This window comes from Microcebus murinus, chromosome 5, assembly GCF_040939455.1.
Source record: "Microcebus murinus isolate Inina chromosome 5, M.murinus_Inina_mat1.0, whole genome shotgun sequence".
NCBI lineage: Eukaryota > Metazoa > Chordata > Mammalia > Primates > Cheirogaleidae > Microcebus > Microcebus murinus.
In genome coordinates this window covers 113168155-113188255 of record NC_134108.1, presented here as the reverse complement: position 1 = coordinate 113188255, position 20101 = coordinate 113168155, and the positions used below count along the sequence as shown (strand labels likewise).

Genomic DNA, 20101 nt, shown 5'->3' with positions numbered 1-20101 from the left:
CCCGAAGGAACCCGGGGCAGCTCAGGGCTCCGGCACGGTGCCGCCCCCTGCTGGGGCTCAGCCTTTAGGTGGCTGGCGGAGTCCCGCAGGAGGTGGCACCAGGGCAGTGCAGCCAAGCGGGGGCAGGGGAGGGACGGCCGCGGAAAACCGAGACTGGAGGTGGGAAACCAGTAGGGAGAAAAGGGGACAGTTGCAAACCCGGGTGGGTGGGGCGAAGTGGGAAAAGGACGACGTCCCATAGCCTAAGGGCAGCATTTCTGGGTGGGGAGGGTGCAGAGTGAAGGGGAAGGAGATGCAGTGCACGCGATGCCGGCGTCTCATCTCACCTGAGTGTGGCGTTCGATTCACTGGCAGCAGGAAAGACGGGGATCAGAGAAGAGTTACCACTGGTGCCCAGCTTCCCAGGCCTGATCCCCAGCCCCCTCCCACACCTGTCCGTGCCGAAGACCGGGAGAGCAGAAGCCTGTGTTTCTGAGGGAAGGGTGCCTGAGGATAAGAGCAAGGTGGGGCTGGGGGTCAGGACTTGATTTTCTTCTCTTATTTTTCACAGGACAACAGATTTTGAGACAGGAGTGCCAACAGCAAAGGCAGGGGCAAATCTAGTTTTGTGGTGCCTGAATATTATAAACTTGGGGGGGGGCTTTAAGAAAAAAAATATTACACATACAATTGGCTTTAAGCAAATGCTGTTAAAAGTCTTATTTTTGCAATTATTACCAAAACCTATTACCATTTGAACAAATTATTAGAGCCCACTACGTTATTAGAGCACAGGAAGAGGGCCAGTAGGTGAGGCACCCTGAAGCTTTAGTTTCATCAGCTTCACAGTAAATCCACCCTGATGGGGCTCCCAGTTTCCTAAGTGGGATAGTAAACTGGAAGCCAAATAACTGAGTTACAGGAGGAAATTCAGGCCAAAGGATCTGGAAAGAGTCTACAAGGGCAGAGGCAGTATGAGGCACAGGAATGGGATGGCTGCATCCCAGGAGAGGTGGCTGCTGAGGGAGAGTTTGCAGAATTAGATAGCAAAAAAGCGGTAGGCAGACACAGCACCAATCCCTTAGGGAATGATGGCAGTACCTGGGGAGGTACAGAAAAGAACTGTTCTCCCACCCACCCTGGGTTGTCCTTAATGTTCTGATAATCCTGCCCCCAATTTTAAGTATTTTACCCTACTATGTTTCCAGTCCCAGATCTCCTCTTATCAGTTTTTCTAAATACAATGTATGATTTGTTTCTGAGGCTTTATAATAAATCAATTATATAATGAATGATGAGGGATCAATTCTTGAAAATTCTAAGTTTAGAGAAAGGGAATGAGTCTAGGGAAAATTGGAGCATCTTAAACCTTAAGAAGATCCACAAAGGAAAAAAGAAAATGTGAGGCTAAGAATAGGGAGCAGAGAGAAGATATGAAAAAAGGTAAAGGAAAGAAACCCCCCAACATCCACAAAGCGGATATGGGGACAGCAGGAACAAGTATGAGGCAGATAGATGGAAGGAAGGATTGGGCTGTCACCCCCACCTTTCCAAGGCCATCCCCCACTTTTATAGCTCCCAATCCTTTCCCACCACCCATTCCCACCCACTCCCACCCTTGCACAAGCATCCTCATCAGCTGTGTGCGGGCGGCTGCCCCTCACCCTGGCAGTGGGGCTTGGGGGCGCTCCACAGGCCCTGGCTACAGATGCTCCGGGCACTGCCCACCAGATGGAAGTCAGAGTCACACCGGAAATCCACCCGGGCTCCATCCAGTGCTGGGAGGTCCCCACCCGTCAGGAAAACCTTCCCATTTTCCAGGGTCAAGTAAGACTTGGAGCAGATTCGGACTGTGGAAAGACAGGACAAGAAGAGAGGCGAGCTGGAGAAGGCTCCAGCTCCTCACAGAGCAAGGGGATCAAGTTTGGGCTTGGAGCCACAAGTATCCTGCTCTACAGAAAGTCATGTGTAAAAAGGATTTGCCTCCCTACCTTCCATCTTCCCTTTACTCTGAAAGCATCCACACATTCCCAAAAGAAAAAACATTTCCATTGTAGGAACCCAAGATGGGGCTATAAAAGCACACAAAATGGGATCTCTTCAAAGTCAGCTACAGTGGGTGACTCTCTGGCTTTGAAATGTGTAGATGTATATAACTTTGGATAGACAATCAGACCTGCTTTTCTTATTATAGTTGGCTTATATTAATATAAAACTGGCTTTTGTTTCTCTTTCTGGGATGGAGACAGAGGTATTCAAAAATGTGATGAAATCGTTTTAGAATTTTTTGGCATAATCTACCACTGATTATGTACTGTACTCAAAGAGAACAGCTCACATGATGAATAAGCAAAGTTATTTTGTCCAGTGATCAGTGGCCTAATGAAATGTGCAGGCTGCTAGCTCTGTCACCTCCACTGCACACCGCCAAATCCCTCACATAGTAGTTATTCAACAAATGTATTGGTGAATTTGGTCGCACTGGATTTAAAGTGCTGACTTTGCAAGCAGCGATGCCAAGTTCGAGGCAGGATAAGGAATGGTCTGCGGAGGGGCGGGGCTTCCCGAGGCTACTCACCACAGCGGCTGGGTGTGTCCATATCTGTCCAGGAGCCGTTGGCCAGGCACTTTCGGACCTTGGGCCCCACCACCTCGCGCTCCCCCCGGCACACATACTCAATCTCATAGTCCACGGGCAGGAAGTTGATAGCCTTCACCTGGTCCCGAGTCAGGCCCCGGTACCTGATGCCCCCTTCCCAGGGCGGGTGTATGATCTGGCAACCTGAGGGGGCGGGGAGGTAGACTCAGGAATGTTGGGGAAGAAGAAAAAAACTGGCAGGAGGCAGGGCGAGCAGGGCGTGGTCCGTGGGCAGGCTGGGACAGACAAGGGATGGGTGCTAGCGGGTTGAAGTGGGGACAGGTACAGAACCTTGGGCTAGCGGCCAGGGAGAGTAAAGGGCCAGGGCTAAAGCCGATGACGGAACCCACGAGTGTGGAGAGAAGGGCGCTGGTCAGAGTAATGAAGAAAAGTAATTAAGCAATTGTGAAGGGTATAATATGTCGGTGGAGCTTGGTTCCAAAAAGGGGCTAAATGAAATATTTGAGTTCAATTAGGATAAGAAGGGGGGGCCTTATAAGACCACCTGGACAACAAAGCGGGACCAGGGAAAGGGAGGAATTGAGGTTGTATGTGGGGCCAGGAGAGGGGGTTGGGCCGAGAAAATAATGCACGGAAAGGCAGTGTAGCGTAACGTGGGCAGAGAAAGGGGGTTCTGGGTAGTAATGCAGGGCGACAGAAGGAGGTCAGGATAATAAAGTGATGCCGAGCACAGGGGTTGCCAGACCCGGACGCCAAGTCGGGCTGACGAGATAGTGATGAGGACCAGAAATAAGACGCAGGGAGAGGGTGGAGGAGGGCCCGAGGTCGCCGGAGAAGGGGCACCTTCCGAAGTGGCGTTGGGGGCCTGCGCCCCGCCTGCGCCCGGGGGGCGGAGGAAGAGCGGCGCCAGCAGCAGCAGCAGCAGCATCTGAGTGAGAGGCGGCGGTGAGGACCCGAGCGCGCTCCGTCGGCGCGGCTCGACCCGGAGGCGGCCCGGCCTCTCTCCAGTCGCCTCGCAGGCTGGGACCCGGCTCAGCCCGGGGGCCGTGAGAGCGCCCCGCGAAGGAGGCGGGGGCGGAGCCCCGCGCGGGGTGGGGGGAGAGGAGGAGAGAAAACCTGTCCCCACCCTCCTCCTGCCTCCCTCGGTCCCCCACCCTCCCGGGACTCCACCTCTCACCGCCTCCTCTCCCGCGGCCCCCGCGGCTCGCCGGAGCCGGCTTACCCACGCTCCCGGGCCAGCCGCCCCAACGCTCCCCGACTCCATGCCCGCCGTTCCTGCGCTCCCCGGCCCCGCTTCCCCGGCTCGGCCCTGAGCCCGCCGGCCGGCCCCCGCGTGCCCCCCTCCAAGCCCCGCTTCCTCCGGCCCTGGCTCTTACCTCGGCGCGCCGGCCCGGCTCCCCGGCTCTCCCGGGCCTCAAGGCCCCAGGCCCGGCCGCTCCTCCCCGCTCCCCCTCCCTTCTCCACCTTTCCGCTCCGCCGGTCCCTTCTCCCCTGCAATCCGGGCTCCAGCCCGGCCAGGGTCTCTCCCCTCCTCTCTCGCTTCCCCAAACCCCACCCCTGTCTCTCCTTCCCCGGGGCGGCGGCGGCCAAGGGAGCGGGGAGCCGGAGGGAAGGAGGCGGCGCCGGGGACCGGGAAAGCTCCTGGGTGGAGGGATGGAGGAGGGTGCAGGGGAAGGCAGGGCGGGGGAAAAGAGGGGGAGACCGGGGAGAGGGCGCCTCCCACAACCCGAGCCCCGGGAGCCGCCCCGGATCCCGGCCCCGCCCTGGACCGCCCACAGCGCCGGGGGCGGGCGGGGGAGCGGCGCGGGGCTGGGGCGGCGCGGAGGGACTCTCCGGTGCGCACGCACACGGGCGGGGACCGATCTGGTCGCGGCAGAGGGACCTACGGCCACTATAACTGGACACTGGGGTGCGGGTGAGAGGACCCGAGCAAAGGCTGGCGCTGAGTCCGGGAGCTGGGGTGAAGGTGCAGAAAGGCGACTGCACAAAGAGGAGGCAGACAGAGGCCGGGGCCACGAGAACTGAGACCGGTGGAAAAGAAAGAAGCAGGGTCAGAAGGAGGGCGGGAGGTCGCGGGGTGGAGGCGGGTGCGGGGAGCGGCCTAAACGCGAGACCAGGGCGGCTCCCCGGCCTGGCAGTGTTGCCACCCGACAGCTCTGCGGGGGACATGAGAGCCGACTGGAAGCAAAAGACCGGAGGGAGGCATCAAGGGGAGAAATTAAGATTGGAAGGGGGAAAAAAGGCAAGAGAAAAAAAAGAACTATCTTCAATACTTCATCAGGCCCTAGCCAACAATCTTTTTTGACTGAGGTTGAGCTGGAAGCTGTGCAGATAGGAAATGCAGGCCTTTTGAGATCCCGGGGCTCTGGCTACATCTGGCATTGGAGGGGTGTGTGTCGTTGTTGATGTTCCTGGGCCTGAGTTTGGGCTGGGGAAGTAGACGGGACTTTCTGGCTGGTCCTGGGTAAAAGGTAGATAGAAGTCAAATACTGTGAGACTGACTAGAACTGAGGTTCTCAATCTCCAACCTTTTCTTATAATAAATATTTTGTGATGACCCCTTTGCTATCCTGAATTAAAATTCATAAATGATATAACCTACCTACATAACTTTTAAAAAAATCAAATACTTCCCTATCTGTAATATAAAAGAGAAATGAAAGAGAAGTAAGTTGTAATAAAATAGCATAAACATTATTTCAATGTGTGAGTGCCAAGGCCCAACTACACTGGAAGTCTTAATGAGGCAGGCAGATTCTTACGCCCATCCACAGACTCAGGAGGACAGACGGAGAGCACAGCCTGATCCAGGTACTGAGTTGGTGACTTAACTACCTCCAGCACGTTGCCATCAATGAACTGATTTAATGAAATGTTAAACAACTTTTGGTATTAAAGTCAATCTTCTCTAAATTTACACAGAACTGTAATTGCATTCCTAGAAAGTTCATTGTATATTAAAACCATTTTTTAAAAAATTGTATTAAGTTCTAGGCCCAGATAATTAAACACAGTTTTCACCTACATGAATGTCCTAGGGGACTTGAGAATCTGGATGAGGGACAATTCTTCATTGTGTCAGGCTGTGCTTTGAAGAATATCTTACACTTCTGCCCTACCCACAAATGCCAATAGTGTCCCCGTCCATCTTTGTAATTACAGAAAGAAAACCCACAAATTTTCGAAATGTTCCCTAGGGAGTGGTTGAGAACCACAGAGCTGGAAAGTGAGCAGAAGAAAGGGAGAAGAGAGTGGGACAGGATTTCTAACCACTCAAAATGACAGCCACCCCTCCTCCTGTGCTCTCAGAAATGTGAGTATCAGCTTAACTAAAATTATTAACACCAGGAAGAATGTCATGAGGATGACTTTCCCAGATGTGTGAAGAAGAGTTTCCTGACTCTGTGCTGGGTCTACAGGCTGGTTCAGCTGTCCGGCAAGACACCCTCTCTCTGTGCTCCTGTGTACTCCTGGCAAGGCTGGCAGCTCAGAGAACACATTTCCCAGACCTTTCTCAGATCCAGCAGGACCTTCTGTAGGGGAATACTGGAGCAGGTGCACTCTTAAGAACCTTCTTACAAGCTCTCCAGAACCTTATCTAGGCTGAATGTGGTGGCTCACGCCTGTAACCCCAGCACTTTGAAAAGCCAAGGCGGTAGGATCACTTGAGACCTGGAGTTTGCGACTAGCCTGGGCAACAGAGCAAGACTTCATCTCTACAAAAAATAATAAAAATTTAGCTGGTCATGGTGGCATCTGCCTGTAGTCCCAGCTACTGAGGAGGCTAAAGCAGGAAGATTGCTTGAGCCCAGGGCTTCCAGACTGCGGTGAGCTATGATTACGCCACTGCACTCCTGGGCAACAGAGTGAGATCCTGTCTCCAAAAAAAAAATAAAAATAGAAAAAGAATTTTATCTAGTCTTTCATTCCAGCGACTTGTCTCTGACTTCCTGATAATCCTGCTTAGAATGAGAGGTATGGAAGGAAGGAATCCCCCTAGAAAAGAGAGATGAATTTGAAAGTTATTGCAGTGATTTTCATTGCATCACAGCTGATGCTAAATAAGAAAAGGAAATAGGTCAGGTGCTGTGGCTCACGCCTGTAGTCCTAGCACTCTGGGAGGCAGAGGCAGGCAGATTGCTCAAGGTCAGGAGGTCCAAACCAGCCTGAGCAAGAGCGAGACCCCATCTCTACTATAAATAGAAAGAAATTAATTGGCCAACTAAAAGTATATAGAAAAAATTAGCTGGGCATGGTGGCACATGCCTATAGTCCCAGCTACTCAGGAGTCTGAGGCAGAAGGATTGCTTGAGCCCAGGAGTTTGAGGTTGCTGTGAGCTAAGCTGACACCACGGCACTCTAGCCAGGGCAACAAAGTGAGACTCTGTCTCAACAAAAGAAAGAAAGAAAAGGAAATAAACTTAATGTCCAAATCACAAAGTATTGATTCAATAAATTGGAGTGCACCCATTCAAAGGAATAGTTATGAAAACATGTTTTTTAAAGTATCTAATGACATTGACGTGAGGAAACATGGGAGTTTGAGAAAAAAAAGAGAAGGTATTAAATGTGTACAACTATGTTAAATATATTGTTTTATAAAAAGCTGGAAGAAAATGCACTGTCAAAATGTTAACAGTGATTGCCTCTTGGCCATAAATAACTGAGTAACTTTTTTTGTTGTATTTGTCATTCAATTTTTGTTCAAATGTTTTATAAGTATTACCTCAATAAATCATTTTTTAGGGCTTTTTGAAAACCCTCCTAAACAAGTTGCATCAGTATAGCCAAAATCCATTATTCATTTGAGCAAAGGCATCTGAGGTACTGACTGGGGCTCTGATTATAGTTGTTGGGGACTGACATTATATTTTCCTAGTTTAAGAATTAAATTTCATGAGTAATGTACGCGTTCTGCCCAGAGCATTTGAAAGTAATACGCTCCGGACAAGGTCCCTGTGATAAACAAGGCTGTTGCCTAGAGGCATAACAAAGGACCTGAGCTGCAAGTAAACAAGAGCTGCCCAGCCCAACGGCGATGGGGTCTGGAGGCCACACGATAAATACATTGTTCCTGTGATTGCTGCTTGAGCCACATAAGATGGCTGGTTAGTTAATGATGGGTAAGACCCCTCAAGGGAGGGGTGACCTAAGCCATGCAAAGCACCGGGGTTCAGCCAAAGATCTTAGGGGGTCACCCTAAGAGAAGCTGGGGATGAGAAATGCCCCCTGTGGCTGCCTTGCCCATCCTTGCCAATCTCAGTCCGTGATCTATGCCTAGCGCCTAGAGCAACCACCTGGAAACCTTGAGTCAGGGGATATCTGCTGATTCCCTAAGGCTACGTATTCCGGAATTATGGCCATTGCTGAAATGCCTGAGTGGTTACATACAAGGAAGTAACTTTAATTTTTTAGAGTACAAAAATAAAACTGACCCAGTGTATTATCACTCAAGTCAGCCATCTGTGTGTCTGCGTTTTTCTTTGTGTTCTGCATTTTTGTTTTGTGTTCCGTGTTCATCCTCCGTCCTGTAAATGGGCCACGACAAGTGGCTCAGCAAGCAGGGTCTGTGTCATTTCCAGGTGGAGGACCGGGCAGGTACCCCTTTGGCTACTGGTAAGTGGCGTCCAACAGGGGACTCTCAGGGAAAAAATGGGAACCAAGAGGGCACCTCTTTGGCTAATGGTCACCCAATAGGGGACTCTTGGGAAAAATGGGAAATACCCCCTCCGCCACAGAGCGGGAATACAGAAAGTTAATTCAGGGCTGTTAAACTCTGTGGGGGTGAAAGTTAAAGAAGGAACCTAAAGCGGCTGTTTGCTTTAGTGCAGAAACACTGTTACTGGTGTCAATCTCAATCGCAAGCTCAGCTAGATTTACATAGCTGGCAGCAAGTTGTTACAGCCTTGCGTGTAGTTCATCAGCAAGGGGATATTAAAGATTTGGTCATGTCAAAAAAAAAAAAAAGAAGGCCACCGCCGCCACCTCCTAAGTCACTGCTGCACCTGCGGCAGGGCAGCGTCTCCACCGCCACTTCTCTGTCTAACATCTCGGTGCGCATGGTAGTCGGCAGGATCGCGGAGAAGACTCAGGACCGCCTAAGGAGCAGCGCGGACTCGGCGCCAGGCACCGGCATGGCCCTTTTAGGCCTCCAACTCCGAGCTTCTCCTTTGGCGGGACTGGTGAGTCCTCCTGAGATCCGGACCTCCCATTTTTGGTTGATGGTCTTGCTTTATTCTGAGCTGGTTCTTTTCCTAGGAATTGTGTTTGGGATCCTAATTTAGGTTTGGAGGTGCATTCTAAAAGGTCTTCTCCATTGTCTTTTTATCCTAAAATTAATCTCAATTGGCTTTTCTGTAAGAAAAATAGGAAATCCTTTAAAAAGGAGTAAAAACAAACAAAAAATTAACTGTTGGGCACCCCAGTTGGTTTATGGCACCTCTACTTACAAGTATTTTTGTAAATGAAAAGATTCAAAGGCATGCCAGGTTTTCTAGGGCTCCAGCTGGTTATAACTAATTCTTGTACACAAGTTTTTATGAAAGGGCAAAATTACATCAAGGAAAATTCAGAGCTGAAATGGTCGACCTACCACTTATTAAAATGTCTCAAGCTTATTTCTCTCTCTTCTGGCTACTCTAAAACCTGCTAACTTTTTCTACTGATGTTAAGATAACTCATTATTTACGGTGCTTACAATTAAAAGACTACCTAAAGAGGCCGGGCGTAGTGGCTCACGCCTGTAATCCTAGCTCTCTGGGAGGCCGAGGCGGGCGGATTGCTCAAGGTCAGGAGTTGGAAACCAGCCTGAGCAAGAGCAAGACCCCGTCTCTACTATAAATAGAAAGAAATTAATTGGCCAATTAGCTGGGCCTGGTGGCGCATGCCTGTAGTCCCAGCTACTTGGGAGGCTGAGGCAGAAGGATTACTTGAGCCCAGGAGTTTGAGGTTGCTGTGAGCTAGGCTGACGTCACGGCACTCACTATAGCCTGGGCAACAAGCAAAGACTACCTAAAGGGGTAAAGAATTTTTAAAAAATCAAACTGCTATAAAAACTGCTTTACCCGAAACTTTGAGCCACAGACCTAATTAGGTTACCTATCAGGGAAAGCAACTAAAGTTTGCCATGTAAATAAGTTCCAGTCTCATCAAAAGAAATTTAGATCCAGCTTTCTTTTACAGACTGGTGAGTTTGCGTTACCATTTCATGGCTACAGTTCTAGGGTAAAATTTATTAGAGCTTTGTGTGTGTGTATGTGTGTGAGAGTGTGCGTGTTTGGGTATGTTTTATGTCTGTCCATGTATTATGTATTTGTGATTATATGGTTCCGGACTGGTTTAAAATTAAAGGACCGCTCATAAATTAAACCCAAATGCTTCACGTAAATTTAGTAATCCTTAGCAAATAAGCTGTGTTATTATTAAAAAATAAATAAATAAATAAATAAATAATAAAAAGGTGTTATTAGTAAAGTAATAGTAAAAATGCTTTCAAATTGTCAGCATACATTTGTTTTTGCCTGGGTTTTACTGGATATTTTTAAGTTCTTGAGGTGTAAAGATTTGATATAAAGGTTATAAAAATGTAAACTCAGCCAAAGACAAAGTAATGTGTGATTTTTGCTAAGTAAAGTAAATTTAATATTTGGTCAAATGATAATCACTAAGTCTGGGTTACCAACAAAAATACTTATGTGTTTAACTTTAAGGTAAAAATGCAAATATGCCTAAGTGTCAGCAAATTAAAATAAATAAAACACCAAGTAGAGCAAAAAACCAAATTTAATCATCAAAGGTTTATAAAAAACATTTTGGTTTTGGTCTTTTATTTTTTTTTTTATTTTTTTTTTTTTTGAGACAGAGTCTCACTTGTTGCCCAGGCTAGAGTGAGTGCCATGGTGTCAGCCTAGCTCACAGCAACCTCAAACTCCTGGGCTCAAGCAATTCTTCTGCCTCAGCCTCCCGAGTAGCTGGGACTACAGGCATGTGCCACCATGCCCGGCTAATTTTATATATATATACATTAGTTGGCCAATTAATTTCTTTCTATTTATAGTAGAGACGGGGTCTGGCTCTTGCTCAGGCTGGTTTCGAACTCCTGACCTCAAGCAATCCGCCTGCCTCAGCCTCCCAGAGTGCTAGGATTACAGGCGTGAGCCACCGCGCCCGGCTTGGTTTTGGTCTTTTAATCCTAACTGCAGATACAGTTTACTCCACTGATTCAATGTCTGTAAAGAGGTACACAAGGTGTGTCTAACTCACTATCATCTAATATTAACAGTACTGTTAGGGATTCAAAGTTGTCCTAAAAGCTGTTGTTAAAGAACTTAAATCAAAAGCTTTAGTTTTCCCTTGGTCTTGTCCATTTTTGTCCTACTCTTTACAAGCTAGCTGGTTATGTGTACATTATGTTACTGTAACATAGTTTTTGCCTAAAAAATTTGAAATTATTAATTTTTGTATAGTAATTTATTTTAAGATAAAAAGCGGATGATGGTTAAAATCCATAAAAATCTCAAAGCAGTCTTACTCTATAAATGTGCTCAAGCTTATACACTAAAATATTGTTTTAACACTAATTTAAAAAAAAAACGGTTAATCTTGATCCTCATGTAAAAAGCATGTTACCACTTTGTATCGTTGTTTGAGGTGCTAACAATTGGTGCTGAAAGTTTCTTTTTTACGTATACATTCTGTCCTCCCTCTAACAATTACAGCTTATCAACCTTTATCTGCTCCTACTTTTTTTACTGATGTTTCCAGCACTCGCAAAACTGGTTATTGGAGTTCCCAGGTGCAAAAGGTTGTTCTCTCTCCTTTTCCATCAGTCCAGCAAAGTAAACTTTACTAATGCTAAAAGCCTTCAACAATGATTTTCTCTCTCTAGAAAACAGGCTCGTGCTATTGTCCACTTGTCTTCCTGTTTTGCTGTCATGGGACTTCCATCGACATTAAAGACAGATAACGCTCCAGCTTATACCTCTCAAAAACTTGCTAACTTTCTTTTTTTTTTTTTTTGAGACAGAGTCTCGCTTTGTTGTCCAGGCTAGAGTGAGTGCCCTGGCGTCAGCCTAGCTCACAGCAACCTCAAACTCCTGGGCTCGAGCGATCCTCCTGCCTCAGCCTCCGGAGTAGCTGGGACTACAGGCATGCGCCACCATGCCTGGCTAATATTTTTATATATATATATCAGTTGGCCAATTAATTTCTTTCTATTTATAGTAGAGACGGGGTCTCGCTCTTGCTCAGGCTGGTTTTGAACTCCTGACCTTGAGCAATCCGCCCGCCTCAGCCTCCCAGAGAGCTAGGATTACAGGCGTGAGCCACCGCGCCTGGCCAAAAAACTTGCTAACTTTCTAACACTCTATTCCATTCAACATATTACTGGAATTCCTTTTAACAGCCAAGGGCAAGCCATCATCATCAAACGTGCCATTCATACTCTCAAGCTTCAGTTACAAAAACAAATAGGGGGAGTCAAGGAATCTCCTCACCGGCATTTACTCCATGCCCTGTATACACCTAATTTTTTTAATTCTTGGCAGGACCTGCATGCCTCGGCAGCAGAGCGTCATTGCGCCTCTTCCCCTCCTTTGCAAAAGGCCTGTGAGCCCGTGTTTGCTGCCACTCCTACTGGAGGATGGGTTGAGGGAGAAGTTCTTCACTGGGGTCGGGGATATGCTTATGTTTCCACAGGACAAGGTTGTGAGTGGGTTCCTGTACGCCGGCTCAAAAGGCGATGTCCCAGTCAAGGTGCCGCACAAGATGACAACACGACATCTAAAACTAAAGAAAAAGCAGTTGGTAACGCTGGCAGTGCGGCTGCCCCTTAGCCTACCTGCCTTTCCACTAATTTTATGCTCCTCTCTGGTTGATCAGGTTATTTCTGCTGATGCTCAGCATGTATATCGGGCTTATGTTCCCTATCCCCCCCCTTTTTAAGGCAGCATCATGGGGAGAGCCTGACGTCCTCGTCTATACTAATGATTCCAAATGGATGCCACCTCCATTTCAATATCAGTCACCGCATCCTGAGGACGAAGGGGGGTAGTTTTCAATTATTCCACTTATGCTCAAAGCTACCCCGTTTGCCTCGGGGCCGGGGAACAGTGCTTAACACTCTCATATCAAGCATGAGGTTTGCGATTTAATTCCTCCTCGTTTGCTATCCGCACTATATTATTATCCACCAAAGGTTTTAAGGGGGTAATGTCTAATTTGAGTAAAAGACCTCCCCCCTTACCGCTCTGCTCCATGCCTCATCTTAAACCTCCTGTAGCTCATTTTGATTGGAGCGTATGTAGAGGTAAAGTTCTAAAAGAAGTACACAGTAATCCTAACATTGTTGACTGGAGCCCCTATGGCCACTTTAAGGAAAAGTGTTCTGCTCACTCCTTACGCTGGCGTGTTTATGAAGACACTGTCGAGGCCATTGCCAACGACGGTTATCTGGCATGATAAAGGCCTTTCCCCTCCACAGCCTCACTTACTCGGGGCTCAGAAAAACAAGGGCACATCTGGAAACTTGTCGCGCCCGCCTCGCCAGCAAGGAAGACGCGGCAACTGGAGTTCTTCTGACCGTGCCTTAATGGGGTTCCCTTTAGACTTACATGATGCGGAAGACCCTGAGCACAAGCTCTCACACACTTATATACTCTAAGGAAGGGGGGAAGTGATGGGGATAGGTTAAAAGCGCTCGAGGGTTATTACTGATAGGCCAAGCTAAGATCCTTCATATGCATACTTATAGAACGGGCCAGGACTTACTCTGCGCATGCGCTGAACTTGTTTACTACAGGCGGGCCACCGGAAATCGGCGCCATCTTGTAATGGCGTTGTCACCGCGCCCCACAGAAACTCTTGGCTACAGGAGGAAACCTTAAAATCTGGGTGGGGCATATGTCCTCAGATGAGAAGGGAGGCGTAAAGTACACTTCCAGTGTCGCCATTCTAAACCTTTACTGGCATGCGTTCCTTATCCTTATCTTTTACTCGTGGGAACTGTTTATTGGAATCAGTCTACAGGACAGTTGACTTGCCCTGGAAATTGTGCCCTATTTACTTGTATAAACTTCACTTCATGGGCTACTTTTAACAGATCCTTACATAGTAAATTATGGCAACATCAGCAGGAAATTGATACTCACCTAGAAGGCGAAATTATTCAGTTGCAGAATACAGTTCAGTGGCTGGGAGATCAAATTCAGGTTTTGACAACTCAATCTTTTCTCCACTGAGATTGGAATTCTTCCCATTTTTGTGTCACTCCTATTCCTTTCAATAGTAGTCGACATTAGATGTCATTACAAAAATTGTTCAACGGAGGCCGAAACCTAACTAGCGACCTCAAAAATTAGAACAAGAAATCACCTCTGCTTTTTAAGACAATCTGCCAGATTTTAATAATGATGAGTTCTTTTCTGGCCTGGCCAGTGGATTGTCGCAGGCCTACCCTTTGGCTTCATTAAAAACTATGCTTAGGCCGGGCTCGGTGGCTCACGTCTGTAATCCTAGCACTCTGGGAGGCCGAGACGGGTGTATTGCTTGAGGTCAGGAGTTCAAAACCAGCCTGAGCAAGAGTGAGACTCCATGTCTACTATAAAATAGAAAGAAATTAATTGGCCAACTAATATACATAGAAAAAATTAGCTGGGCATGGTGGTGCATGCCTGTAGTCCCAGCTACTTGGGAGGCTGAGGCAGAAGGATTGCTTGAGCCCAGGAGTTTGAGGTTGCTGTGAGCTAGGCTGACGCCATGGCACTCACTCTAGCCTGGGCAACAAAGCGAGACTCTGTCTCAAAAACAAAAAACAAACAAACAAAAAAACTATGCTTAGTAGTATTGGGAGTAATTTGGGTGTTCTCCTCCTTGTATTATGTTTTGTGCTCTTAACCTACAGGTGCTAGAGAAAAAGGCAAGCAAATCGGTGACAGCGAAAACAAAATGTCATGGCTGTGTTCCAGCATGTTTGCCTTCAAAATTAAAGAAGATGGGGGAGATGTTGGGGACTGACATATTTTCCTAGTTTAAGAATTAAATTTAATGAGTAATATACGTGTTCTGCCCAGAGCATTTGAAAGTAATGTGCTCCGGACAAGGTCCCTGTGATAAACAGGGCTGTTGCCTAGAGGCATAACAAAGGACCTGAGCTGCAAGTAAACAAGAGCTGCCCAGCCCCACAGCAATGGGGGTCTGGAGGCCACACGATAAACACATTGTTCCTGTGATTGCTGCTTGAGCCCCATAAGATGGCTGGTTAGTTAATGATGGGTAAGACCCCTCAAGGGAGGGGCGACCTAAGCCATGCAAAGCACCGGGGTTCAGCCAAAGATCTTAGGGGGTCACCCTAAGAGAAGCTGGGGATGAGAAATGCCCCCTGTGGCTGCCTTGCCCATCCTTGATAATCTCAGTCCGTGATCTATGCCTAGCGCCTAGAGCAACGACCTGGAAACCTTGAGTCAGGGGATATCTGCTTCCCTAAGGCTACGTATTCTGGAATTATGGCCATTGCTGAAATGCCTGGGTGGTTACATACAAGAAAGTAATTTTAATTTTTTAGAGTACAAAAATAAAACTGACCCGGTGTATTATCACTTGAGTCAACTGTCTGTATGTGTGTCCGCATTTTTCTTTGTGTTCTGCGTCTGTGTTTTGTGTTCTGTGTTCATCCTCCATCCTGTAAACGGGCCATGACACTAGTCACTAAACAAACCTTTTTTCACCAGTAACTGCAACTTTTCCCTTTCACACTTTTCCATCCTGCACCATCACTTCCAGGATTCCTGGCCCATGTTCCTCAGGCCAGTTACTGAGGTCCCTCCCCCAGCTCTGCTTGCACGTCCTCCCTCCACCCTCCCCACAACCCGCGCAGCCCTTCTTTTCCCTCTACATCAAGCTCAAAACTCTCTCCTCTGGAAACTCTCCTGGGCTTAATCCCATCCTTCTTCCCTCACTTCCGTGCAATTTGTGCCTTTGAGGACGCCATCTCCTTTTGCAGTTTTTCACTGTTTTTCATGGAGATGGTAGTGTTCCTGTCCAGATTACCTGAGAATGACCAATCTTTTTTTCTTTTCTTTTTTATTTTTCATGAACTCACTGGATGCAAAGAGAATGACCAATCTTCTTGTTCACTTAGTTCTCATACTTTCTCTTCTGCCTCATCTTCTGCCCACCCCTAGAATGAGAGGTATGGAAGGTAGGAATTCCCCTGGTAAAGAGGGTTATGAATTGAAAGTTATCTCAGTGATTTCCACATAGCCCAGAATGTAACATCCCAAAAGCCCTGAAAACATATTAACCAAAGTAGCTCAAACTGTTGATGATCAGCCAGGTGCTCTTCAGGGTGTTTCCTATTTAATTCTCACTTAACCATGCAAAGTGGATATTCATGTCTTCATATTGTAGCCAAATAAACTGTGATTTAGAGAAAGAAGCAAATCAGAGGTGTCACATTTATAAAATTGACAGAGCCAATATGTGTACTTAAGTCCATTTGCCTGTTCCCAAATTCTTTCCACTGCATTCAGAGATTTAGTTCTAAGGCACTCCACTCATCCAACTCCCACCCAAGGCATTCTCTACCAAAGGTCAAACTGCAGTTCTGTTCTGTTTTCTCAGGTGAGGTAGTAGTGGTCCGCATGTGAACAGAAGAGATCCATGTCCTCTTCTGTCAGGATGAAAGATCTGTCTTCAGGGAGAGTTTTCTGTCCTACACAGCTCTTGCCATTTAGAAAAACATATGGGGCGAAAGTTTAAAATTCAAATGTGCTGGGATTCACTCTGGCTTTTGAATGAGGGTTTGACCCTTTCTGTCATACTTTCATATCACTAAAACTTTCCTGTTCGACCCTGTCCTCATTTTTCATTTGCGTATTCTCTTCCTTCCTTTCTTGAGAGATGTGGGCACTCAGACTCCCTGGGCCAGAGATGGAAAGGAGGTGAGGGGGTCTCCCTCTGACAAATCCCCTCAATTGCTCCCTACACAAAATTCTAGTTTGGTCATTGTTTTAATCTTTCTTGAGCTGCTAGAACAAAATACCTTGGTTGGGTAACACATAAACGACAGAAAATTTATTGCCGGCAGTTCTAGAGGCTGAGAAGTCCAAGATTAAGGCACTGGCAGATTCAGTGTCTCGTGAGGGCCCACTTCCTCCTAGATGGCGCCTTCTGGCTGTTTCCTCTCATGATGGATGGGCAAACAAATCCCTGGGCATCTTGTTCTTTTCTTTTCTTTTTTCTTTTTCTTTTTTTTTTTTTTTTTTTTGAGACAGAGTCTTGCTTTGTTTTCCCAGGCTAGAGTGAGTGCCGTGGTGTCAGCCTAGCTCACAGCAACCTCAAACTCCTGGGCTCAAGCAATCCTCCTGCCTCAGCCTCCCAAGTAGCTGGGACTACAGGCATGCGCCACCATGCCCGGCTAAGTTTTTTCTATATATATATTAGTTGGCCAATTAATTTCTTTCTATTTATAGTAGAGACGGGGTCTCACTCTTGCTCAGGCTGGTTTCGAACTCCTGACCTCAAGCAATCCACCCGCCTCAGCCTCCCAGAGTGCTAGGATTACAGGCGAGAGCCACCACGCCTGGCTGTTTTTTGTTTTTTGAGAGGGCATCTTGCTATGTTGCCAAGGCTGGTCTTGACCTCCTGGGCTCAAGTGATCCTCTGGCCTCAGCCTCTCACATAGATAAAAGCCTCTTTTATAGGGGCACTAATCCTATTCCCAAAAGTCCCCATATCTTAATGCCATCACATGGAGGGTTAGGTTTCTACATATGAATTTTGGGAGGACACAAACATTCAGACCATAGCAATAGTACATTGTTGATACTTCTGGCCTTGATACTTTTTGCCAATAAAAAAAAGGAAGCTTACAAAGCCATTTGTATTATGTCTTTACAGGTATATTGGAATTCACAAAACTTCAGTGAAATAAAAAAAAAAACACATTTTGTGCCAGGAGCAGTGGCTCATGCCTGTAATCCCAGCAGAAGGCTTGCTTAAGGCCAGGAGTTTGAGACCAGCCTGGGCAACATAGCAAGACCTCATCTGTAACAAAAAATAAATAAATGAATGAATTAGCCAGGTTTGGTAGTGTGCACCTTGTACCCTGAAAATAAGACCTACACATACAATAAGCCCTAGCAGGATTTCTAAGCATTTGGGCAATACAAGCCATACCCCAAAAATAAGACCAATGATGGACGTGGCTACCCAGCATATCTGCACAACCCATGCATTTCGTCGCAGAGCGGTAAAGAAGACAAGCAGCCCTTCTCATCTGCCCCATCGTGACAGCTACTATCCCAGAGGTGACCGGAAAGGTGTGGGCAGCCCCACCAACAAGGTCAGCTCCCCCTGTCAGGTCCCGGCCATCCTGTGCGTGCTGCAAGCTGAGGCTTTGAGGGGAAAGTCTCCTCAGTGAAGTGAGGAGCGGGACGCTCCACTTTAGGTGTTGTGGGGGAAGAAGGAAAACTGTGGCTGCCATTTTACTCAGCACTGTGGGCCTCTGTCGCCCCCCACAGACACCAGAGCATAGGGGAAAGCTTCAGCAAGCAGGCTCCTGCTGAGCCCAGAGAGATCATTGCTGCTCCACTGTGCAGACTGGACCCAGTGCTCACTGGATCTCTGATAAATAAGCCAGCCCTTACACATCAGCTTTGCTGGCCTATCTCTGCTTTTCCTGAGTATCTGTACCCCGAGACAAGATGAGTGCAGAAAGAAAGAGTTATTCTGTTGAGTACAAGAAATTGTGGAGGACTCCAAGGGCAAGAATCTTATGGCTTTCTCCAAAGAGAAGATGTTGGATATCCGAATGGTCCAAAAGTGGCGGGCAGAATATGATAACCTCAGTCTACATGTGGATAGAGGAAATGCTAAGAACCGCAAGTGTGGTTCAGGTTGGCAACCTTTATTTCCCAAGCTGGAAGACATGATCGGTGAATGGATTGCTGACAGGAAAGCAAAGGCTTTGGTTGTGCACAGGGCTGATATTCAAAGATTTCCCTTGCAATGGCACCACAATTAGAAATATCCCCAGAAGATTTCAAAGCATCACAACACTGGCTGGATGGCTTCCTTCAGCGATATGAACTGTCTCTAAGAAAATCGACAATAGTGTTTAAGTTGGAAGATGCTGAAGTTACTAAGCGAGCACTTGCATTCAAGGACTTTGTTGATGGCATCGACTTTTCTAAATACCAACTTTGCAACATGATTGCTATGAATGAAACTGCAGTGTTTATGGGTCAAGGAGCTCAAATGACAATTGAACAGAGGGGTGCCTCCTCAATCTACAATCTACGTTCCCTCCACTGGTGTATTTTGGCAATTCTCTGGATGGAAAGAAAGTCACACCTCTTATCATCACTAAGGGCAAGAAATGTGGGGCGCGGTGTCAACGCCATTACAAGTTGGCGCCTGTTTCCGGCTTTGCCTAGAGCAGCTAACAAGTTCAGCGCACGCACAATTGTCGGTTGCCCTGTGGCGCGAGCATGCAAACAAAGGGTCCTGATATGGACTAATGCTTTGGTGGCTCGACAGTTGAGCGGCCTATCGCAGCTTAGGGGTTGTGCTTCTGGGGTATATAGCGGCCTGCGCGCTGCCGGGCTGGGTCTTCCGCATCATGTAAGTCTAAAGGGAACCCCATTAAAGCACTGTCAGAAGAACTCTTGTTGCCGCGTCTTCCTTGCTGGCGAGGCGGGCGCGACAAAGAAAGATAAGATTGAACATGTTTCCAACATTTATGTTCTTCAAACCGAAAAAGCCTGGTGCACACAAGCAGTTATAAGGAAGTGGCTTGATTTAATGCTGCCACTTGTTTTGTGAGGTGGCCAAAGAGGTCTGCTAGTCTGGGATTCAGCCAGCACTCACCGTGCTAAAGACATGAAGAACTTCCTTGCAGAGAGAAGAATAGATCAAACAATGATTCCTGCAGGAATGACTGCCTATCTGCAGACTCTTGATATTGCAATAAACAAGCCATTCAAAGACCATTTGTGCATGGAAATTAACGACTACATTGAAAATAGAATGACAAGAAATCAGCGTGGAAACTTTGCAAGCCTAACCTGCAAAAAGTCATGACTTGGGTGAAGAATACATAGGATAAAATCACTGACAGTGTTGTTACCAACGCACTCCGAGCAAGTTACATGGATAAGATCTGCCATTTAATGAGAGCTCTATTGCTCGACATGAGAGATTGGGGTCAATGGTTCTAAAGGAAACAGAGTCACAAGAAATTCAGGATGTAATTCGGTGTTTGGAGAGTTATGATGATGTTCCAGAAGAAGACGATTTAACTATATTTGAATAAATGTAAATTGTTATACTGTACTTAAAAAAAAAACCACATCCCCTGAAAATAAGCCCTAGGGTGTCTTCTTGAGGAAAAATAAATATAAGACCCTGTCTTACTTTCGGGGAAACATGGTAATCCCAGCTACTAGGGAGGCTGAGGTGGGAGGATTGCTTGAGCCAAGAGTTCAAGGTTACAGTGAGCTATGTTTACATCACTGCACTCCAGCC

At 47.1% G+C, this 20101-nt stretch overlaps 1 protein-coding gene across 3 annotated transcripts in view; it reads right to left on the bottom strand.

The window, feature by feature from the left end:
- The window catches only part of GABBR1 (gamma-aminobutyric acid type B receptor subunit 1), a 28779-nt gene extending 24506 nt beyond the window's left edge, over positions 1 to 4273 (bottom strand). The window contains exons 1-5 of one of the 3 annotated variants that reach the window (XM_012760362.3): positions 3955 to 4273; positions 3422 to 3506; positions 2558 to 2761; positions 1644 to 1829; positions 327 to 347 (exon numbers count right to left, since the gene is read on the bottom strand). In XM_012760362.3, coding sequence (XP_012615816.2) covers positions 327 to 347; positions 1644 to 1829; positions 2558 to 2761; positions 3422 to 3506 — 496 coding nt within the window. In that variant the 5' untranslated portion in view covers positions 3955 to 4273. Of the gene's footprint in view, positions 1 to 326; positions 348 to 1643; positions 1830 to 2557; positions 2762 to 3421; positions 3781 to 3954 lie in introns of those variants that run through there. The other 2 variants (XM_076003560.1, XM_076003559.1) reach the window with 2 other exon arrangements.
- Positions 4274 to 20101: the final 15828 nt, after the last annotated feature.